The sequence below is a fragment of the Streptopelia decaocto genome (genome assembly GCF_964273445.1).
Source record: "Streptopelia decaocto genome assembly, chromosome: 11".
Taxonomy (NCBI): domain Eukaryota; kingdom Metazoa; phylum Chordata; class Aves; order Columbiformes; family Columbidae; genus Streptopelia; species Streptopelia decaocto.
The window spans coordinates 6,047,609-6,071,124 of NC_138666.1; the positions used below are offsets into that span (position 1 = coordinate 6,047,609).

The 23,516-nt window shown below is 52.6% G+C and overlaps 2 protein-coding genes across 2 annotated transcripts in view; both read right to left on the reverse strand.

Annotated features, from left to right (window-relative positions):
• Positions 1-2,819: 2,819 nt before the first annotated feature.
• Positions 2,820-8,501, reverse strand: RPL13 (ribosomal protein L13). Its single transcript, XM_082062664.1, has 6 exons — positions 8,411-8,501; positions 7,992-8,107; positions 7,305-7,446; positions 4,943-5,116; positions 3,727-3,783; positions 2,820-3,020 (listed from the first exon to the last, which is right to left on the reverse strand). Exons 2-6 carry the CDS (start codon positions 8,093-8,095, stop codon positions 2,862-2,864), a joined length of 636 nt encoding a protein of 211 aa, XP_081918790.1. The 5' UTR covers positions 8,096-8,107; positions 8,411-8,501; the 3' UTR covers positions 2,820-2,861.
• Positions 8,502-9,645: 1,144 nt separating this feature from the next.
• The window catches only part of SPG7 (SPG7 matrix AAA peptidase subunit, paraplegin), a 29,353-nt gene continuing 15,482 nt past the window's right edge, over positions 9,646-23,516 (reverse strand). The window contains exons 10-17 of the mRNA XM_082062982.1: positions 20,538-20,662; positions 19,234-19,336; positions 18,104-18,214; positions 14,646-14,761; positions 13,354-13,510; positions 12,678-12,841; positions 12,037-12,114; positions 9,646-10,383 (exon numbers count right to left, since the gene is read on the reverse strand). Of these exons, the coding sequence (XP_081919108.1) occupies positions 10,174-10,383; positions 12,037-12,114; positions 12,678-12,841; positions 13,354-13,510; positions 14,646-14,761; positions 18,104-18,214; positions 19,234-19,336; positions 20,538-20,662 (1,064 nt within the window). The 3' untranslated portion in view covers positions 9,646-10,173. The remainder of the gene's footprint in view (positions 10,384-12,036; positions 12,115-12,677; positions 12,842-13,353; positions 13,511-14,645; positions 14,762-18,103; positions 18,215-19,233; positions 19,337-20,537; positions 20,663-23,516) is intronic.

Below are 23,516 nucleotides of genomic sequence, written 5' to 3' on the forward strand. Positions count from 1 at the left end.
GTGGGGGGAGTGGGGCGGCCACTGCCTGCAATGCCGTCAGAGAGCCAGGCAGGTGCCCGTCATGCCCGGGGCACGTCGCCCCGCGGTGCCAGGTGTGGGGACGGAGCCCGGATGAGAGTCCCTGGCGGCAGCGGGTGCTGGTGGATGCTCTGGCGGGCAGAGGGGACACGGGGACCCCTCTGAGGGGGGCGGCCAGTTCCAGTCCCGATGGCTCCACGGGGCCCTGCGAGGTGTCAAAGCAGAGCGGGGTGAACCGGAGCTGGGTCACCCTTCATGCACTGCCCATGTACCCCCCAGTGCCAGCCAGCCCCACAGGCAATGCGGTGCCCTGTGCACCCACCAGCCCCCAGCACAGCCTGGGGTCCCACAGGTTGTGCCCAGGGGCCGGATGTGTCTGGGGAGACGGGGCACTGAGTGCAGGAGCGGGACCCCCACCCTGGGGTGCCCTTCCTGGTGCTGGGGAGCAGAGACTCCCATCCCATCCCTGCAGGCAGTGCAGCCCGGCCTGGGCAGGGCTCCCCGGCGAGGGCAGCGGGGACGCTGGGTCCTTGTCCGTGCCACCAGGTGATGCTGGTAGTGCTGGTCACGTCCTGCTGCCCTGGGCAGGGCTGGAAGCACCCCAGGGTGCTGGGGGGATGTCCCCCATGCTGGGGACAGTGGCCGCTCTCCACCCAGAGACTGGTGACACTCAGATGGGCGATGCTGCAGTGATGGGTCATTGAGGAGCTCTGTCTGCCCCAGACACATCCTACGGCTTGTCCCCCCAGCTTGGGCAGGGCCAGAGCAGCCCCCATGCCCACCTGCACCCGGCGTGCCCAGCGTGCCCAGCCCGGCCAGGAGCTGCCACAGCCACCGGCCAAAGTTTCCCAGCAAAGTCACGCAGGGCCCGGGCCCTCCCCAGCACATGGCTCTGGTGCCTCAGCTCCGACAGGCATCGTCCCCCTCCCCGGGGTGGCAGCACCCCTTGGCATCCCCCAGCAGAGGGGACACCGGCTCCCACCCTGCCTGGCTGCCCTCCTCACCTGGGTGCTGGTGGCTGGGGCTCCACGGGCTGGGGTTGGTGTGCCACGGGTGCCGGTGTGCCCGCGGAACCGGTGTGCCAGCCGGAGCTGCCGCCGCTGCCACCTCCACACAACTGACTCAAGCTGCAGTTCGGGAGCGGAGCCCTAAGAGGGAGACGAGAAGCTCCGTTAACTGCCTCGCTGCCGGCACCGGAGCAGAGCCCACCCGCGGGCAGGGGCGCTCAGCGGGGCCCCCAGGGTTCCCAGCCTTGCTGGCTGTGCCAGGGCAGGTGACCCTGTTCCTGCCAGCCCCCCATGGTACAGCCCCTGCTTCTGTGAGCCCCCACAGCCCCTTGCCCTCCCCAGCCGCTCCCTGTGGGGGGTCCGAGGCCCATCCTGCTCCCAACCCCCCGTGATTTCAGCCAACACCCCAGCACAAGGACAGGGTGCCCCAAAGCTGCCAGGTGCCCTCCCCTCACACCAGGGCACCCAGTCCCACACTCCACACACGGGGAGTCCCAGGCACCCCCACCCACAGCCCTCACCCCAGCCCTGCGGTGCTGTCAGCTCAGCTTTATGAAAGATGATGTAATTAGCCCATCTTTGGAGGGATTAAAATGCAGATAGGGCTAATGAGCGTGAGGGCACTGCAATGCCCTGGGCTTTGGGAGCTAATCCCCAGCCTGTGCCGCAGAAATAGGCCACCCTCCTGCCCATGTGCGGGGCTGCAGGAGCAGGAAGGATCCACGGGGGGACACAGGGTCTGGCAGTTGGTTTGGGCAGCAGGGACAAGTGGGCAGCCCCACATCAGCAGCGCTTCCCACTCTGAGCATCCCCAGGTTCATCCAGCTGTGCCACGGCCAGAGCTTCGTTGCATCTGAGCCCCAAGTTTCTGTCACCCACCTGCTAATGAATACAAACGACGCAATTATCCCAGAACTGGTGATTCGCAGCAGGGCTGGGCTGCAGAACGGCCCCAGAACTGATGAGCCAGCGAAGGGGCTCAGCCGAGCGCTCCCCAGAGTGGGACAGAGCTGCCAGCACTGCCCAGTCACCCATTGCACCCGGTGCCACAGCAGCCCCTGCCCTGGGGCAGGCAGAGCCCCCCCAGCAGCCATGAGCATGGGCCAGAGCCCCCACACCTTTCCCCAGGTCAGGGTTGGGCTCCTCTCTGAGGCCACCAAGTTATTTCTCTGTAGAAAGGTCCAAAAAACAGCAGCAGGGACTAAACCGAAGCCAGGTGACCCCAAGGGCAGCTCTTGGGGACAGGGTGGGACTCTGCTCCACAGGGCAGGTGCTGGGGACACCCCTCACTCCCCTCCAAACCCCCACACCTGAGCTGGAACCCCAGCCAGGGAGAGCAGGTCACTTCCCCACTGGAGACCCAAACCACACCGAGCACCCATGGGTGACACCCACCAACACTCCACCTTCGGCAGCACGGCCACCTGCTCTGCCTCGCACAGAACCGCAGGCAAACGGGTGGAAATCATCACATCTCAAAGACTGGCCCAGAAGAACAGGGTGGGAAGCAGACAAAGCTCATCAGGGAGGGGCAGCACAAAACCACCTGGACCAGCAGCTCTGGCCGCCCCTCCCACAGTGGGATGGGGCGCAGGAGCCCGGGCTGCATGAGGCCCCCGAGGGAGCTGCGCCAGGCTGACGTCTCATTTCACTTGCTTTCAGGGAATTTTGCAGTCCTTAACCACGGCAAATGAGGTTTCCCACGTCCGAGCAGCAGCTCCCCTGGACCACATCCCTCCACGCACGGCAGCCCACGATCCGCACCAGCACCTGCCCTAAAAAGACGGCACACTCTTATTTCTACATATTTTTATTGACAGTTCTAGGGAGAAGAGCTCATTTCTTCTTCTCCACGTCCTGCTCTGCTGCTTCTTTGGCACGTTTCGCACGAATCCCAAAGAGCCGGGCGTTGGCCCGGGCCATGCGCAGGCTGACAAAGGCCTTGAACTTCTTCTCATCTTCTGAAATAACCCGAGCCTTCTCGCGTTTGAAAACCTGGTGGGAGAGAGCGCCAGACAGTCAGACTGCACATCAGAGGCTCCCGGAGAAGGCTGCATTGAAGGCTTAACACAATTAATCTCGTTACATTTCTCCCAGCAGCTCGGGGATGCTGAGGGATGGAGCATTTGTGCCATCTGCAGGGCCATGCCCTTATCACCGCTCACCAGGCACCTCGGTGCAGCCGGTTCCTCATTTGCTGGCGCATCAGCGCAAAACCAGAATGTACCAGGGAAAAAAACAAGCGCAAGATGAAAGCCGTCAGGTTTGTGGTGTGCTGCCAGCAATGCCGTTTGGAAATAGGGAAGGTTTTGGGATAAACGGTAACCACATAATGTGGCTGGGCTGTGGTGTTGCCAGTGCACTCCGTGCACCCCAACCAGCACCTTCGGTGACCCGAATTTCACAGGGGGGCAAGCTCCCTCAGTGGAACAAGTGAACGAACACGCTCAACTCCAACCCCCAGAGCTCTCCTCTGGAGCCAGGAACACAGCCCGTGGTGTAAGAACTTCCTCAGCTGATAAAAAGTTTAGCGGAGCTGCAAGTAATTAGTTCTTTGCTCTGCGACACTGAGGAACCAGTCAGATCATGGTGCTCTTGGCAAAAGGACAAGCTTGACCCGTTCCTGCTTTTCTCTGAACCCTCTCTGTGAAGTTTAAGTCTCAAGTACGTCACACAGAGAACACGGTTTAGTCACACTTACGTTCTTGATCGGCATAACTGGTCCTGTCAGCTGAGTCGCCATCTTCAGTTCCTCAGCCTGCGAGACAAGAGAACAGAAAATAGATTAAAAAAACCCCACAGTATTTAGAACTTCTGAGGCTAGTACCTCGGTTAAAAACACGCCCTGTATGCAGGTAGCCAGATTAAACACAGTGGTAAGAATTCTGACTGGAGTTTTAACATGAATTCAGCATTTCAGCCCTGCGGCTGAGGATTATTTGGCACGGCCGTGCTGCATCGACACCCCGCGTTCTGCCCATCGATCAGCCCGGATGCGGCCACAGGAGCAGCGGCCGGTCAGGAGTTCTGCCAGCTGGAAATGCGTTGACATCTACTGCACCATTTTTAGTTTGATACCCAGTGCATTCCTCAGCAATTCCTTCTAGGGCTAATTCCAGTTTCTTGTAAGAGTACAGCATTAAACAAAAGTGATGCAGTTTTATTTTAGATAGCTGATTTCAAGTAAACAAATACGACACGCTTGAGTATCTGCACCCCCTGGAACAGAAGCTCGAGACCTCCCTGCCCTGTCCTGAAAAGCAGCCCCCAGGTGGCAGCTTCACAAGAGCTCGGAGCAAACAGACTCTCCAGGAGAGCGAGCACAGCTGAGCACACGCCTCGCCACCCGCACACCTCGCTACTGCCACAGGCAGAGTCAGGGAGAGCCAACAACACTCAGGATCTCCGTGAGATTTCAATTAAAAGCATTTTTTAATGTCAACAGCAACAACCTTCTCGAGACTGCTTGAGGCATGGCTTTCACTTTGCGCCTGCCTCACCCCTTCCACGAACAACAGACACTCCAGACGGATGTTTCAGTCTCTTTGACAATTCAGCTTCGCAAACTAAAATTCAGCTGCTTAGGTAGCGATCGAAGCTCCGGTAAACAGACCACCGAGAGTCCAACCCTGGTCCGAGCAGCACTGCTGCAGCAGCACAGCAGGCCCGAGCCCAAAGTCTGTCCCACACACGACTGTGACCCAGGAGACCTCCCACAAAAGTCACCCCTGGGCTCAGCCACCCCCTGTGTGTGCGCGGGAGCCGGGCTGTGCCCCCAGAGCTGCCTGCTCCCCCTGGGGAGTTACGTCACGAAAAGCACGCAGGAGCACTGCCTGCCCATGCACCGCAGCACCAAACCTCTGAGAACATCAGCCAAAACAGACCCTGTGGAACGTTTCTAGCAGCCAAGCACTTACCGAGCTGTCTCCCTTCTTGGGCATTGCCGGCTTCCTAGGGAAGAGGATGAGCTTGGAGCGGTACTCCTTCAGCCGCTGCACATTGGCCTGCAGAGACTCCGTGGACTTGTTGCGGCGCCGGGGATCCACAGAGATGCCAATAGTTCGGGCAAACTTCTTGTTAATGCCGGCGAGCTGAGGAGAGAGTACACAGCTTCAGCATCCATGTGGCATGTGCACATTCCCCCTGAGATCTAGAGCCTACGATGGGCAGTTAATGGCTCTTTTAGCACCTTGATGGGACCCTGAGTCAGCTGACAGGGTCGTTAGCAGACCAGGTGCCCAGAGTAGCTGAGAAGCTTCTGGACTATGTTGTAATGCCCACAGCCAGATCTGACCAGACTATAAACAGGGCTCCCGCCAAGGGCCTCCTTTGAAGTGGTCTTCTTGGAGCAGTGGGTCTGTGAACTGGAGCCCTCCCCTTAGACTGGGATGCTGTCTAAGAAGACTTCCCGGGATTGAGAGCGCCTCACCTCCTCGTTTGGGTGAGTGGTAATTTACTGGATATATCCTTGAATAAGTCCTTGCCCAACCCAGGTGAGTGATCATTTCTTGTGAGTACCCTGGAGTCAGAGGGCTCTGGTTTGTTTCTTGTGAGTGTGTGCATGCATGCTGTGGATCCTCATTATTCTTATTTTGCTGCATCCCAATAATCTCCTCAACTGACATCCAAACCTGTATTTTATGTTGTCAGAGTGCTAATTGTATAAACCCTGTTCTGGTCAGTTTATTGGCTGCACTTTTCTGGCCAGAATAAAGTCTGGTTTGGAACTTGTTGTCTGCCTGAAACTGACTTTGGGGTGCCTCTGTGACAACCCCGCAGCGCCTGACACCATCGCACCGCGGCTGGGAGCTGGCAAGAGAGAACCAGCTCTGCCGCAAAGCAAGGGCTGCTGTCTGTTTTAACACTCAAAACGTTCCAAAGACTGTACAGTGCATAATTTTCACAGATGGATTTCTTCAGGAGAGGAAAGTGCTATCCCTGAGTAATTCTGAAGGGTACATTTAAACTCCGATCAGAGGAGATAGAAGTTTACGAAGTCAGCACACCGATAACTCTGGTTCACAGAATACTGGAAGCTCTGATCAAGAAGCATTTTTTGCAATTATTGTACAAAAAGAAATAATCTCATTTTCTGTTTAAAGACAAACATCTGCATATGATTTTGTACTCCAACATTATCAAGAATTAAAGAAAAACAGAAGTAATGAAGCATTTGGCATCCAGAAGAACAATTTTACTGCTTCAATGCTCTAATTTCACTGTTATAGATGTTTTAATTAATACTAAACAACGCGCAAGAGGCGGCTGCGAACGCCGGCTGCCAGCAAGCACGGATGTTTGTTCCCTCCCACTGTGGAGGTTTCTGCAGAGCCTCAGACCCAGCTCAGCATGCCTGGGGAGGTCACCGAGCGGGTTCCCAAAGCGGGACGAGGGCACGGAACACCGAACACTTTCCACAGACCCTGAGTGTCCCTAAACCAGCTCAGGAACAGCCACAGCTGCTCCTTGAGGCTGAACAGTTTCCTTTCCTGGCACAACAGCCCCGCTGCTAGAAATAACTGAGCTTGGTTTACTCAGTCCACATTGGCTAAAACTTTTAAGGTTAGCAGAAATGTGGTTCGCTAAGAATCGCAGAAGCATTTTAGTTGGAAAAGACCCTCAAGATCACGAAGTCCAACCATAATCCACGTCCCTGAGAACCTCATCTCTGCATCTGTTCAACCCCTCCAGGGATGGTGCCTCTACCACTGCCCTGGGCAGCCTGTTCCAGTGCCCATCAGCCCTTTGGGAAAGAAATTGTTCCCAAGATCCAACCTCAACCTCCCCTGGTGCAACTTGAGGTAGTTTCCTCTGGTCCTGGCGCTTGTTCCTGGGGAGCAGAGCCCAACCACCCCCCCCTCCCTCCCCGCTCCTTTCAGGCAGTTGTAGAGGGTGATAAAGAAACAAAAGAACTGAATGGAGAAGCTATCAGTCTTTTTCCACAAAAGATTATGAAGAAACTCAATTAAGACTCTTCCAGAATCTGATTTTAATAGAACTCTGTTTTTCCGCCAGTCTGACCAAACAGATATTTACTTTTCAACACCACCTTTCCCTCTGATGCACACTATTCCATCACATCCCATCGTTACACAGAAAAGGCAAAACTGTTTTTTCTACACTCCCAGCAACACCAGACAACGTCTCCCTGGCTCAGCCAGTACCAGCATATACCAGCACCTTAGTGAGTCGCTAGCATGTTTTCTATGTGCAGAACAGCACAAGACAAGAGATCCAAGACTCAGTTTTATCAGGCTGGGATTAGCGCTCTGTACTTACCTTAAGCTCTTCTAGGCTAAAGCCTCTGCCAGCACGGACTTTTTTGTGGTATCGGATGGTTGGACACCTCACGATCGGCCGGATGGGCCCAGCTACGGGCCGGGGAGCGATGCGGCGAGCCTTGGCCTGGCGGGCCTTCCTCCTGAACAGCCAAGGGGACAGTCATCAGAACACAGTACTTCTGCCAAACATGCCACTCAGGCGCTGGCCGGTGACCTCCCCTGCATGGGAGCATCTGCCGCATGGACATCTTTCAGGAACAAACCCAGCATCCGCCTGGCAGCTCAGGCTGAGGTGTGATCCTACACAACAGCCGCAGTCATCAGAGATACAAGGGTTCAAGGGAATCATCAAGGTGGTACAGCGATTCCGGAGAATTCTCATCATTTGACTGCAGCTCGGACACCCTGAGCAGAGTCCCCGAGCCCCCACCCCAAACCAGCACCCTCAGCAGAGTCTCTGAGCCCCCACCCTAAACCAGCACTCTGAGCAGAACCCCCACCCCAAACCAGCACCCTGAACAGAGCCCCTGCACCAAATCAGCACCTGCTGCAACCCCAGAGCCTGCTGCAGCGTTCAGCAGGCTTGAAATACAGCCGTGGTGCTTCAGCTCCCCAAGCAGCCCGATGCCAGACACAACCTCCCCCGGGGACAGGGGGTAAAGCAGGAGCGGCCCCGGGCACTCACCTGCGGATCTTGCGGGCGGGCTGGTTGAACCATGTGGCTACTCGCCGCTGCCAGTCCTTGTGGAAATGGGGCTTCAGGATCATGCCATTGCGGCTGGGCGCCATGGCTGCTGCGGCCTGCGGACACGGACAGGGCTACAGGCACCCTCCGCGGCACCGGGGCATTCGCCAACGGCCTGAACACCCGGTGCCCGCGACACCCAGGCCAGGTCCTGACCGCCCCCGGGCCCACTGCTCCCAGCCCCGCACAGGCCGGGCCCCGTCAGCGCCCCCTCGGTGCCCGGGCCCCGCCATCCGCGCAGCCCGCAGCCCCCGCGCAGGGCTCCGAGCGGCCCCGGGGCCCGACCCGGATGGCGGCACGTCCCCGGCGGGCGGATGGCGACGGATGGAGCCCCCGGCCACGGCAGCGCCCCAACTCACCTCCCGCCAAGGCTAATGGCCGACCGGAAAAGGAAGCAGAGGCTCCGAGCACGCCGGAAGTACGGCGGCGCCAGCCAATGGGCAGCACCGCGAGAACGGCCCAATGGGAAGGACGACGCCGGAAGCGCCCGGCGGCAGCTTCACATCGCCCGTAGTAAAGATGGCGCCAGCTTAAAGGGCCCGCATACGCCACACGCGCGAGGCCCCGGCAGGGATGCGAGGGGCCAGCGGAGCCCCGAGCCCGCACCCAGGCTCGGCCGCGCTGCCGGGCACGCTGGCAGAGCTACAGCCGCTGCAGTGGCCTCTCCTGCACCCGGCGCCACCAGCCCGGGCTGGACTCACCCCCGGGACAGGGGTCACACTGTCCCCAGGGGGCCCTGCGAGGCTGTGGGGGACCCTGCTCCCCTCCACATCACACCCCACAGCCGTCCCTGAATCCCCCTGCCAAAGGGTTATTCGGGCAGCCTAGAACACAGCTACAACTTTAAAAAAAATGAGAAAATGCTTGAAAATTTCACCTGCTGCTGAAAAAATGAATTCAGAGAACAAACGTGAAGAAACAAACAGGCACAGTAGCATCCCACATGTACAAAACCACTCCAGCCCCTAAAAAAGACAAGGAAATCACCCCCACGCCGGGGATGACAAAGGCCAGGGACACCACAGGGGACACAAGAGGCTCTTGGCTCCCGCCTGACCAAGCAGGAGCATGGGCTGGGTCTTTCAGGTCACATACAGTCCTATGGAATAACTCAAGACAATAATTGTTCCTACAAGATGGACCCAACCAGAGCACATGCAGCACCAGGGATCCTTTTAATTCTTTCCCCAATGACTGGCAGACAACTACACCATCACAGCTTGCTCTGCAAGACCCAAGACAGAGATAGAGGAGCCACCAGCTTTGTTATGAGGTTTCCCCATGGACACACCTGCTTCTGCTTGAGCTCCTGGGAGCAGCTCCCTCTGAAGCAGCAGCAATGCTGATCTGCCAGCGTGTAACTGGGAGCCACTCTCCGCAGCACTGGTATCTGACATTGCACTGTGGGGTGACACTGGGCCCTGCACACAGGTTTTCCTCAACCTCAGCTGGCAAGACACTTGCTATAAAACCCAAATATAAGTTATTGGCCAAGGAGAAGAAAGCACTTGTCCTGTATGACTCCATAGCTCTAATAAGCTTTATACATGCCAAAACACAGATCCGCATCTTGACATACTCTACAAACACAGCAGCATGTTATGGACAGTTTATTCTAGTAAAGTCTGGTTTTCAGTTTTTATTTTATGTTCAGCAGCAGAGATGATCAAAGGCTACAGCAGAGTCACACAAGAACTGCAGCACCTCAGCCAGCTCGGAGCCTCCCAGGGGTTTTACTGCACGGACCATTCGGGCAGAGGGGACAGCCCTGCGCTCCTGCCACGTCACACACCACGGTGAGAGGCGGCTCGTGAGGACTCTGTGGGGTATCTCACCCTTAAGAACACGTACACTGCTCCTGTGTGCAAGAAATCTTTCCAGTGGATCAGACTTACCCAGCTCCTAATCATTATCACCCTGCCGAGAAACAATTTAAAAATCCTAAGGAGCTCTCCTTCCTGCAGGGAAAAGATTGTTAAAAGACCCAACGTAGCCATCCCTTAATTTTTGGCTAACAGCAGCACAAGATTCCCTGCCCAGTATCTTCGATTCTTGGAGCTGTAAAGAGTTGGTGTCCAGAAGAAGCCTCTGGAGTCGCCCCATTCCACATCAGGAGTGGGCTTCACACTGGTCTCAGGCGTGGTTCCTCCTCCTCCTCATGGTTTGGTGGCTGCTGGGGCATTTCTTCATCTCTTGTGTCTTGCTTGTCCCTCTCTGCTTGAAGCCAGCTCTGAGGAGCTATCATTTTCTTTGGCCCGTAGGGCGGAGGCCCAATCAAAGCTTCAATGTCATCGTAATTTATCACTTCTTTCTCCAGGAGGGCATGAGACAGCTAGAAAGAGTAAAACAAGGCATGATGAGGCAGAGGGGTTTGAAAACAGCCTCTCTGAGCTGATCTGATCCCTGCCTGCAGCTCAGCTCAACATGTGGCCACAGCCCATGCTGAGGAGCAGACCCAGGGCTGTCACACCACGGCGGGGTGATCCCAAGGCCTGCTGGAGACAGGACAAAGCTCTCAGGGCTACTGGTGCCTTTTCACAAGAGTGTTTTTGGCTGGGAATATGCAGGAGCAACTAGAGCACTGCCCTTTCTGCCACTGCCACCGCACCTGCGGCCCTGCCCGTCTCAGGTGTCAGAGCAACAGCAAACCAGAGCAGAGCCAGAGCCCTCCCTGCACAGTGAGAGGCGGCAGCACTGGCTGCTCCTGCGCACAGGGGCTGAAGCTCAGCAGAAGCTCCTCTCCACAAAAGCCAAATTCTCTGGCCCCTCTACCAGCAGAAGGACCACGCTTGAGCAGCAGATGGGTGTCAACCACAGAACAGCCCAGTTCTGCTGACAAGATGTGACATGCTGGCCTGGAAACCGAAACATTGATTCTGGAGATACTTTGGCTTCACTTAAAAGTTTCTTTGTGCTGAGCCTCTAGCAAACATCTGACTGGTGTTAAATGACAGCATGAAAACAGAAGAGGCCTGCAGAGAGGAGAGCCCCCGGCAACGCCGGCCTTCGGAGCATCCCAGGGCACCGTCCCGGGGACAGGCTGTGACATGGCCAACAGCAGCGTGTCCCAGCAAGAGAGCTCTAGCCACCTTACCGTGCACAGGAGGCCTGCGGTTGTGTAGCTGAAGGGGGTCTTGTTGTTGCCCTTATTGGTTTAAAAATAAGATTTAAGGAAAGAGGATTGTTTTCTTTGCAAAACATGCAACACTAAGTTGACTCCTGGTTATTTTGGACATTACGGACCGACTTCTGAAGGAAAGCTCAAGCAGATACAGAGGGTGCTGCAACTCCAGTGTGGCTCAGCCCAGAGTGATGGGCACAGAGCTCCTGGCAGAAGTGGGGACACACTAGGGGACTGGCTGGGGACTGCCAGGACACAAAGAGGAGGAGGCAAAGCTCAACCGTGCAACAAGGACTCCTTGGTATATCAGGTATCAAGGAGCTGGCAGGTGAAAACTGCCTGGAGTGTCCAGAAGATATGAACCAGCAGCAGGCAGCCAAGGTGACAGGTCCCATATGCCCTCACCAAAGCCAGAACTGTCCTGGACGTCTACAGGACCCCGAAAGCTGAGCTGTTCCTGCCTCTGCAGGTGTCACAAAAACAGTCACTCTCTGCTTTCTGGGAAATTATGCTGCCAAGAGGCTGGCAGAGAAGTGCAGGTGAGGGACACAAATCCCAGCGCTATCGCTTCCACAGAGCACTCCTGCTCCTCCGCCCTGCAAACACCAGCTGGTGTCAGGAGGCAGACTAGTCCCTGTTGGAAAAGAACACACACTCCTCCTGTGCCTGCCCCTGACCTGATGGATAAGCAGTCAACAGTCACTTGCTCACAACATGAGCCCCAGCACTCCCACTACAAAACTTTCTAGAGACACTGCAATGGCCGAGCTACAGAGCACACAAAGCAGCAAGGCAAAAACACTGGTTAAAATAAGACAAAACCAAAACCAATGAATAAAAAAACCCCTCACAACTCCAACTTACTGTTTGCAGCTTGTCCCGGTTCTCCAACAGGAGTTTTTCTGTGCGCCTGTAAGCCTGAGCCACCAGGACTTTTGCTTCCTAGAAGACAGGAACAAGAAGAGAGATTTGGAGCACAGGTGGCAACACAACGTGGATAAACAAGGAGAGCACCAAGGGAGGGAAGCTGCAAACTGAGCCAGGCAGAAAGTGGTTCCCATCAAGAGAAAATACAGATAAATCATTTGGAAAAAAGCCAAAGGAGTACTCGTGATAAGGAACAGTAAACGCCTGCACAAGCACAACTCTTCAGCAGATCCCAGCTGATGCAGCCTAATTACAGAGGCTGTCCAGCAGCAAAAGATGCATCTCAGCACAAATCCCAGGGAAACACTGAACCAGAGCCTTTTAGTTTCTAGCTATTTGACTTTTCAACTCGGGCAATGCTTTTTGCAGCCATGAAGCCAAATTTCCTGTTAAAACAGGCTAACGTTTCTCAGTCAGCCTGAATCATTGTAAGTAACGTAAGTGCTCAGTTGTTGAAATTCATTACTTAATGGCTGACAGAAAAATGCAAATTGTTTGGGTGCAAGTTACTTGCATTTTTTCACTGAACTGCAGAAAGCAAAGAATAAATGAGAAGGCGTAACTAAGGGAGGTCTTACGTGGTCCATCATCTGCTGGAGTCCCTGGCTGAAAGGGCGCCGACCTACACCAGCTGCGCTCTCCAGCTCCGGGAAGGAGACCTGCCCGATGCTGGGCACCATCCCATACTGCTTCACCATGGAGTAGGCGATCTTGGTCACCTTCTTCAGGTCATCCTGGGCTCCTGCGCAAGAGAGACAGATGCAAAGCTTGCCAGAGGCATGAGAGGAGCACATCCTGCACAAACACACGTTCCACCAGCCGAGAGAGCAGAGGAACCACAGGAGGCCACGGAGGTGTACACTCCACCTGCTGATGGACCTTTCTGCAGGACACACACACGACAGCGAGTGCATCTGCTGGCAGCTAGACCTCGTGGAGTGCTTACCTGCCACCCCATTTGGATGTAACTGGTTGGAAACACAGCACAGAAAGCTCTAGGCCCTCCCACAAGTCAAGAGTCTCTCTGGGTAACTGCATCTGTGGCCTCAGGCTTTGGGACATGTTTAAGACAATGAAGTGATGACCAACAGTAAGAGACCTCCACGCTCAAAAGTGCAAGCCCAAGATCAAAACATGCAATTTGACATTTCTTCTTCCTTTGTTGCTCAGATCACCCTCAGACAGAGCAAGTGCAGAAATTGAGGGTCTCTTGGCACAATCTCCACCTGGCTGTGCCGGGGTCTGGCTCCTCACCTGTGGTGACTTTGTTAAAGGTGATGGACTCGGCCACTCTGCCCCCCAGCGCCATGCACATCCTCTCCAGCAGCTGCTCCTTGGTGAAGAGGTGCTGCTCCCTTGGGAGGATCTGCGCGAATCCAAGAGCTGCATTTGTTCGAGGGGCTATGGAAACCTGCAACACAGAGCAGCTCCCTCAGCTCAGAGAACAAAAGAGCTCCCAGCAGCAGGGGAAGGACAGGGAGAGGCTTTGCGTTCCCTGTAAAATCTGTTGAACGCCATGGGGCAGGCTGACCTACAGAGACTCTGGCCACAGCCAGTGTCACCATTCCTGTACTGAAGGCTCTGCCTTCACAGCTACAGACATACACTTTCTCCCACTTTCTGCTCAAGAAATGAAAAGGAAATTGTCCTTAACAGCAAGTCAGTGAAATCCTGAGATTTCGGAGTTGCTTTGGAGGGTATAATGCAAACAGAGTTCACTTTACTGTGTTCCAGAATCACTGAGAGTACCTGGAGAAAGACAGGATGCCTTCAGAAAAATAAGAGCTACTTCCCTCACCCTCTAAATGAGAGTAATTAACAAGACAGCAGCTCATACAATAGGTCATTCAGAGTGAATTTGCTGCTGGTGACCAGCCAAGGAGCTGTCACCCTTGTCATTTTCCCTCCCCACCTCCCCCCAGGGTTAAGGCTTTTTGGGGAGGTGTGTATGGAAGAGAACACACCCCATGGTGCAGAGAGGGGCATTTCCCTACCCAAAAGGGCTTCAGACAGATGAACTCCCAAGCAATCTGAAAAACACATCTCCTTCCATCAGTGCCAGGGCAGTTCCTGCAATGTAGCTTTGCTGGCTGCCGCACGCAGGCAGTGTGGCAGAGAAAGAGATCATATCTGCACACATGAAGCAGTGCTCTGCACAGGAACCGAGCATCAGGAGACTCAGTTGCTGCTAACAGCTTTACAGTCAGCTTTTAACTGCACAGCTTCTCCTAGAGCTGGTTAATCAGCTTTACACCATCACCCTCATCAATGGGGCCTAATAATGGATTTCTCCATGTTTTAGGGACGTGGTTTAGTGGTGGACTTGGCAATGTTTGGTTTACAGTTGGACTTGTAAAGGTCCCTTCCAACCAAAATGATTCTATGATTCTCTACTTGCCATTTATCTTGCAGCAGTATTCACAGTCCCCAGCTCCCGGAGTCCAGGGTAACGCAGCAGAACTCAACACTAGTACCGCAAACCCAACAGTGCACCCTGGATGGGGGACCCCAAGGGACTCCCCCCGCCCAGCACTGGGCTGCATTACCTTCATCACGGCCTCGGTGTGCTCCAACAGCCAGCCCACCAACGCGTGACCCGACTCGTGGAATGCCACAACCTTCCTCTCTTCTGGTGACAAGATCTGACTTCTTTTGGCAGTGCCTGTAGGAACAGAGACAAGGATTCGGTAAGGTGGATGGCAACCAGTGTAACGAGGAGGACAATCTTGTACGGCAAAGCGCACAAGCGAGCAGAGCCTGTGGCTGAACAGCCAGCGAGCTCCATCCTGCACTGTCTAGGGAAAGGCAGTAAAAAGCATTTCAATTACACGCTGCGGAAGAGATGCTCCCGGTCCCTGTAGCAGAAAGCAATCCATGCTCAGATTGCTTGGAAACACTGGTAGAAACTTCTCCCGCTCTCCTCCTTACAACAGACTTAATAATTACACAAATAATTAAACACTTGATTAGATCAAAGCTCTAGAACACAAAGCTCTGTTCTGTTCACAGCGCCACCAAAGGCACGTTATGCTGTATTTCTGCCCAGGGACAAGTCAGGCTACCATTTGAGGAAAAAAAAAAAAAACAGAAAAAACACAAAATCCAAAGCAGGGTCTAGCTAGAATATTACACTGATTTTGCTGTATGGCCTTTCAGTCCCTTAGGCAGGAGAGAAGATGCTGCATTATATATGAGAGGTCCCAGTTGAGATTCTTGTGCATTAGGAGGGTTCAAATCAGCAAAACACCAAGAGCATACACAAAAATGTTTCTCCAGACCCTGCAAATGTCTCTGATTACACATGGCACGCTCTGTATGAGCTTATTCCCAGGCTCATGAGAACTAGCAAATTAAGCCATAGCTCACTCTTAAGACTTCTTCCAAAAAGGTGATTTTTGAAAGCGTCTATTTTCCAACTCAGTAGTCTGTAACACACAGTAAGTCCAATTAAGATTAAAATAAAAAAATATGCTGAATGGGAGTAAAACTTCAAGGACACAGAAAATAAGTTAACTACAGAATACACGGCATATCAGGCACTCATTATAGCTCTGCATGCCGAATGCAAAAAGGTAGCAGTACATTAAAGCGATGTCTCCACAGTGCCAGGACAGCAGGGGGGAGAGCGGGCAGGAGCAGCGTTACACAAAGCTTGCTTCGTGTCTCGGAAAACAACATTCTATTAACATTAATTTTTAAATAAAGTCAAGAGCTTTATTGAACAAGGAAACAGCAAAATTAGTGTGGCAGATCTTGTAAAATTACAGCTCAGGGACGCTGGAAACCACTGTGCCCTGCAAGGCATGATGGTGATGGAATAGCAGATTAATTGCAACAGCCTGGATTTTCATCAGTCAGTCCCTCACGCTGCCTTCAGCAGTGCGTGCACACGAGCCTGTATGTCTCTTTCTGTAGAAAGATGCGTGTGTGTGTGTGTATATATATACACACACTATATATATATATATATATATATATATATACACGCACATATACACTTAAATTCTGGAAGCATTTCTTTGTCAGCCCACCAAGGAGGGAGGGACCACACTCTTCCCAACAGCACACACTGTGCCTACAGAGATTCTTTTCCTACATAATCTCCAGGCAGAAAAGTTCCTTCGAGGCCTGTACTTATCCCATTTACAAGAAAAACAACGCAGTAAACAGCTCAGGTGCATCTTTGCTGGCTTTACACGGCATACACAAACCCCACCAAGAAAACGGGCTCTGCTGCATCTTCTACAGATGACCCCAAAATGCCTCTGTGTGCTCAGCAGGTTTCCTCCCTCGCTCCCTGGAGACCTGACTTACTGACTGCTTTCTGTTCCCAAACTCCAAACACAATGGGGACACCACACAGTTCTTACTCCTCCCTTGCAGCAACACAAAGCTTTAAGGCTGACAGGGCCTCTGGACTTACAAAGTTCTCTTTTGATTCCAACACCATTCTTATTAAAACCAGAAGCTTATAATGGAAAGCACAGTAATATCTTCTTTCTTTCAATAAAAGCTTTTATAGCAACTGAAATGCACTCTGGATTGCGAAACCCAGAAGTGTTCCTGTTACATGGCAAGGGTACATTTAATAGATGGGTCTGGAGGGTTGTTTGGGGCCTTTTAGACTTAATCTAAAAGAAAAATAGCCAGGTCCTGCTAACATGAAAGAACCTGATCATGCAACAGAAAGGCTTTATGGCCTCCTACCCGCCACAGAGCCCCAGTGAAGCCAGTCAGCTTGTCAGCAGCAAAGTTCTGAAGTCCATGCCCCGCGACGCCCCACCGCATTAATCCCAGATTTCCCTCTGGTTACACACCCTGTGTGGCCTCACTTGCTTTCTGCCTCGTCTGCCAAGTCTGGGGAACTAAGGCGAGGGTGGAATTCAGGAAGAAAAGCCAAGCGAATCCCTACAAGTTTGGTGCTTTCTCTCCTGCAGATGGGAAAGTAAAGCACATGTTTGCTCTGGATGATGAGGACTTCAGTGTTACAACCAGAGTCACCTCCCTGTCCACTCCTGGGAGCTGCAAGTGCAGCTTGTCTGAGCTTTGTGCAAGTGTGGCCACAATCACCCAAAACACTCCAAGGGTTTTGTTTTTAAGAGGCAGGTGAAATGGTCAGGAACTGTTGCAAATATCTTCTCTTAAATGAGGAATTGTTAAGGCATTTTCTGACAAAGCAAACACTCCAGACTGAATTCCAGGCTCAGGAAACAACTGACCCAGTACAAACATCCTGTTCCACACGCTCTAGTGAGAAAAGCGCAGCGTGCCAGCCCATTTGCCCAGGCTCACCCTCGGGAACAGCACCACAGCCTGGAAGCAGTTCAGTGTCTGATTACCACAACCAAGGCTTGGCTACAGGGCAGTTCAGACCAAAACCCACCACATTCAAATCCCTCAGTGAAGTAAAGAGTTCTGTGAACTCTTCTACCCCCTCCCTACGATATACAGCTACAGGGTAATCTCCAGAGGTTCCTCTGCTGGCAATCGCAGGAGGGACAGGGAAAGGCCGACAGGATGTTCTCAGAGGGAGAACAGTACTCTACTGTCTTCCAGTTTGCTCTGCCAACTCAAAGCCTGGGCTTTGAGACCAAAAAGAAAAATCTCCAATTTCTTGCTGTTGAGGATGTGTAGCCTATTTCATGTTTATGTAGCAGGTGTCCAGAGCAGCAAGAAAAACCCAGAGACACTTCCAATATTTTTTTTTTTCTTAAACTAAAAAAGCCGTACAGATTTGAATCACCCTCTTTACTGCTTTGCAACTGGCCAGTTTCCCTGAACTATGGGTTCAGGCTGCCTGCAGATTCAGGAAGATAGATCCGTTCGGGGCTTGCTCAGAGAACTTTCTGTGCCTATGGCATGTAAGACCTTCAGGTCAGCACTACAGAAGGGAGCAGTCAGGACCTGTCTGTCTTCCTTGAGTGGAACCTGCTCACTTGCACATTCTCACAAGCAGCGTGGTACAGATTGGTCAGACAGCCACAGAAACGGACGGGTCACTCACCTGCAATGACTCTTTCCACAGCATACTCGAAGTTGGAAGTATCGATGGATTTGTGACCTTCCCTAGCAGCATGAAGAGCAGCTTCATTACATATATTTGCTATGTCAGCTCCTGTAGACAAGAGTTTACAAGAATTACATTGGATTTGTTGCGTGACAAAGACATTCTTTATAAGAAAAAGTCTGGAGAAGGACCTAAGGAAGTCAAACAGCCTGCACTTTTTCATTCCTTGGGAACAGGGAGCAAGCCCAGTTCGTGGTGTTTGCGTTGGATATGAACAATACAACTGCCTTGGCAACAAACGCTGCGTTGCCACACAGAGGACAGAGTTCAGCGATCAATTCGCAGGCCAAAGCCAGGCTGGCTCTCGGCAGCCGGGGAGCGGTGTGAGCAGCCTGGGTTGGCACGGGCCACCGTGCTCCTCACACAGCGACCGCACAACCTCTGCGCGTAAGAGAAACAACATCTGTTCCGAGTTTGCGTGTGGGGGTGATGGTGGCGGGGGGCTGCTGAGAGAAGTCACGAAGAGGCAGTGCGCTGGGGCCTGTTAGAGGGGAAACCCAGAAAGGATATTCCAGGAACTCCACATAAACAGGAACTCTGGAGCCCCTTGCTCAGCACTGTTTTGAACTCCCAGGGACCCACCCTGGAAACAGGCTCAATGCAGGAGCCAGAGTTGTCCAATTTCTACTCTGACAGACAAAGTAATTGCTATTCATTCCTCCTTTTGCTTTCCTGGTAACATTTATCAACGTAAGAGTCTCAGCGTAAAGTCAACTAAAGTGCAACAGCCCATCCAGAACAACAGCTTGGACAGGAGTATGAGCAGAGGTTCCTTCCCTTAGGAATTAGAAACCCAGGGATTACAAAAGTGTATTTTCCCCACACTCTGCTAGTCTCAGAAGTTTCCAAAGATACAAAACAGCCATGAACAATTGCTCATCACAGCTCCATCCACCAGGGAGCTGGTTGGTTCCCACTACTTCCACAGAGATGGAAAAGGCTTGAAGAAAAAAAGCCCTTTAGACCAAAATACCCTGTTAAAACTAAAGAACCAAGAAGCTGCGGGTTGAAGGGCAGCACTGGTGCAGCAGTGGGCAGAGCAGCCCCCGAGGACGCAGCAGTCGTACCACTGAAGCCCGGAGTCAGTTCAGCGAGGCGCTGTGAGTAGAAGCTGGCATCTTGGATGAGTTTGAGCCCCTTCAGGTGCTGTTCAAAGATCTCTCTTCTCTCCTGGAAAGAAGACAGAACAGCTGAGCCTGGCAGCGCTCACAGCTGTGTGGACACAGGGCAGGAAGCACAGGGGGAGCAGATGGGTGGCAGTGGGGACAGTGACATTGCCACCAGAGGGCAGGGCTGTCCTTACAGCCTCTCGGTGCTACAGGAGCCCTGACAAACACTCAGCGCTCAAACTCAGAACAGATGCACAGAGGCTCACCGTGAGTCACCGCTTTCTCTCGCAGGGCTACTCTCCCCTCCTAAACTTTCACTCTGATCTGTCTTAACTTTCCTTTTACCATAAAAGCACTCGCAGGAAGGAGCTCCGGCTGCTTCTACCTGCTCCCTCACACAAATCCCCTACCTGCCAGCTACTGTGCCTACGACCTGACGGCTTCCCAGACGGAGGTGGGGGTGAGACCAGCGCTGGCAAGGAACCAAGGAGTAACTCATTCCACCAGTCCAGGAGATCCTGATTAAAACAATGCGCTCCCTTGCCAGGGTTTTCCCCCTTCCTCTGTCAGGGCAGCTGCACAGTTCGTGCTTCCGGTGCCAGATTGTATCAGGCATTTAAGGTATTTTAACTGAAAACTCTGTGCACGCCAGCAAAGCACAGATGGGAGGAGAAGAGCTTGTGCTGGCAGAGCAGACAGATCTTTACTGCAGCTGAGCCTATTCCCAGAACTCTGCTACAAATGTCAACACAGCAGACATGTAAGACTCCTAGTAAATGGCTTTAAAAAGCATTCAGAAGGAGAAAGTTACTTAACAGGCTGCCTAAAGGAAAATGAGGACCCTTACAAGGATAGTGAGGACAATAAACCTAAAGAACAAATGGTGCTTAAGGCACATGGCAATTTAAGCTCCCACACAAGGCAGCTTGACAATGAGGTGATTCCCAATTTCCTGGAGAGAAGACACAAACAGTTCTGAATCTGCATGGCAAAGAGAACCTCACAGAATAACTCGCTGCCAAAGCTCATACCAGAGCAGAGACACTTAAAAACAGCCAGTTGTCATTTCAGAGAAACAAGCAACTGCATTAGCATGTCAAATCCTTGATTTAGGGCACATAAATAAGAATAAAGGCAAACAGAAGCTTACCAGCTCTATCTGCTCCAAGCTCAGCCTTTCCCAGACCAGTGAATCACCAGCAGGGACCAAGACACCTTGGCCATTAGCATTAGGTAAGGACGGGGCAGTAGGTGGAATATACCTGGAGTGTTGGAAGATCAATAAAGATGTGCCTGTCGAGCCTCCCAGGTCTCATCAAGGCATTATCCAAGACATCGGCACGGTTGGTGGAAGCCAGCACTATGACATGATCGGTGGTTCCCATTCCTGTAGAAAAACAAAGAAAACCAAAGATGAAGGTTTTCACCATCACATGCTGCTCTGCAGGGCAGGACACAGAGCGTCTCACACAGCTGTTTCCCAAAGCCAGAGGGTGTTTGTTCACCACATCCCCTGGGGCAGCTGAGGCTGAGCAAGTGTCCTCTGCAGCTGGGAGCACAGGACAGCAAAGAGCCTCCCAAGTCACTCAGGCCAGTCTCTGCTCACCACAGATACTCCAAAATTCCCTTTTCATTTACTTAACAAGCCTTCACTTAACAGTTTTGTTGTTGTTTTTTTTTTTTTACCCTTCCTTTTGCTACATTTGGAAATTGCTGAACCAGAAACCAGAAAAGAATCTCCCTGCTCTGATCAGTTAGGAGATGCCTTCTCACCCCCAGGCTGAAGTCAGTTCCTTCTCCTTTAGCTCCAGTTGTACAACATTTGCTAGCTCAAACAGCCTTCCCCTCCCAAATATTTCTGTGGATAGCCTTTTAAGGTTTCATTTCTTTTAGCATTCAGTCACAGGATCACCAGGGAAGGGACAGGCTTTCTTCTGACCGGCTCAGCTTAATGCAGAAAGATGTAGCTTTGCCAACCAGCAAGGGGCATGTTACAGCACGATTTGAGCTTTGCCTTCACTCATCCTGTAGCACTCAGAAGGCATCCAGGCATGTTGCAGAGCAGTGCAAAGACCAACCCTGCAGAACTTACACCGCAGACACGTAGGCAGATGCAAAATGCAACCAAACAGCTCTGCAGTGATGATTAGCACAGACCAGCTCAAACCAGACTCAGAGAACGTTTTGTCTCTGGGTCTCACAGAAGAAGGGAGCTCAGGTTTTACAGGCCTCGCCAGAGCAGCAAAGGCAGACGGGGCTTCCAGGGGATGCAGAGCACTGGCAGCTGGAGGGCAGTGAGGGGCAGCGCCTGTGGGAGCAGGGATCATGTTGAATCACCGAACCACACTGCTTATTTATCGCGTTCCGCCAGGTGCCCGCAGGCCCCCGGGGATGAGTCACCTGCTTACAGCAGATTCAGCAGCCCTGGCACGCCGGAGCCTTCCCAGGGAACGGACGCGCTGGTCCCATGTGCTGCCTCCACTGCCAAGTCACACGCTGTGGAGAGGCAGCTTTCCGCACGTCAGCCGGGCCAGTTTCAGCTCCCTCCAGCAGAGCTGCCAAATGTGTCAGTGGTCAGGAGCTCAGCAGAGGGATCACAGTTACAGGTAAGTTGGAGGCCTGGCTCTGTCAGCGTGGGGTCCAGCAAACCTCGGCTCTCCCTGCTCGCAGGACGCTGCCTGAAGCTCCTGGAGAGGATGGAGCTCGCCATTCTTCAGGCAGCTGTTACACTGCACTCTGGGGTGGGATAAACCGGCAGAGACTGGCAGGCACTTGGGGATAGCAAGCTTAACTTGCACGGCAGGATTAGATGGGACAGTATGTTATCTGCTTTGCAGCTGGGAAGACTCTCTCAAAATAGGTCTGACTATTAGAACAAATATAAAAAAAAACACCACTGAGAGCATCCTCCTCACATCAGCTTCTGCCCCACTTGCTCTCAAGCCTGTATCCCAGCAGTACAAAACACTGCTCCAAGAAATCTGCAACTGCAGCCTCAGATTCACATCACTGTTCCCCATGCAACATCACCTGGAATGTCACACAGGTTTGGCTTCCACAGGCAAAGATCAGCCAAAGGAATAATCTACAAAACAACCACCTCAGTCACATCAACAAATGAAAAGCAGCTCTGAAAATTCAGTCCAGAGAGAGCCTTCATATCTATGATGTTTACAACTGAAGCCACTTCAGAAAGGAAAGGAAAAAAAGGGTCCAATTGAACCAGCAAGTGCTCTGCTCCCCATGGGCATCTCATCTGCATTATTACACTGTGTAATTCTCTGGCCACTTGTTCAAAAGCTGTTTGGACATCACGTGTGAACAGCATCACTGAAACCGTGCCACCTTCGTAAGGGAAGCCTTGGGGTCAGAACCTCGTACACAGCTCAGATCAGGGGAGAGGTCGCGTCTGAGGACTCTGGGGCAGAGCTGCCCCTGAAGCCGTCCTGCGTTTTCATTCACAAAACACACATCAGCGCGGGACTGCCAAGCTCCTCTCAAACGCACTCAGAACAGAGGAGATATTTGGGTCACATTCCTCTTCTGCCTGTTTGCAGTTTGTGAGGGAAGATTCACTATTCAAACCAGGCACCTGTTTTGACAAAGACTGCAGTAACACGTGTCACTCTGCTTTTAAAAACAGCTTTTGTACATAACAGGCTCCCCCCAGTCCCTCCTCTGCTCCCACCAGGCTCCTAGTGCTTCCAGAACACAAAGAAAGCTGTTGGTGGAGGAAACCAAACGCTGCTTGCAGGAAGAGCACCACAATTACTCTAAAATCTGCCTACCAGAATTACCTCGCATCAAACTGCGCATTTATCCCATACATCTTCACATAATGGCTTTTTTCTTGGTGTCCTCATCCTTCCTCCAGCCCGCAGAGTGGGTTCCATACAGCTCCGACCATCCTTTTCTTCCTCTTCCTCACCCCTGAGTAATCTCATTCAAACACACAAATTCAACAATCACTGCTAAGCTGATGACTCACAGATCTACTTTTGCACATGATTTTTTTTTTCCAAATTAATAGCTAACTCAGTTCTATGGCGTTGCCTTGCAGAACTTCAACCATCAATTTAAGCTGAAGAGAGCTGAAACCGAGCTCTCGACCTTCTGTTCCAAGGCCTCCTTGTTACAGACACAAACTGCTCCTCCGCTTGTGCTTGGGCAGAACTGTCAAACTCCTAAAAACCTTCTTCACTACCATCCTGAAAACTATTTTGCCATGATGCACATCACAC

What these genes read in the sequence shown, in the direction of transcription:
- RPL13 (XM_082062664.1), bottom strand. Translation starts at nt 8,095, where the DNA reads ATGGCGCCCAGCCGCAATGGCATGATCCTGAAGCCCCATTTCCACAAG. An exon ending in TTAGCCTAGAAGAGCTTAAG is followed by an intron (nt 5,117 to 7,304) that starts GTAAGTACAGAG and finishes CTCTCTCCTCAG; the next exon opens with CTCGCCGGCATTAACAAGAA. An exon ending in CAGTTATGCCGATCAAGAAC is followed by an intron (nt 3,021 to 3,726) that starts GTAAGTGTGACT and finishes CTCTCCCACCAG; the next exon opens with GTTTTCAAACGCGAGAAGGC.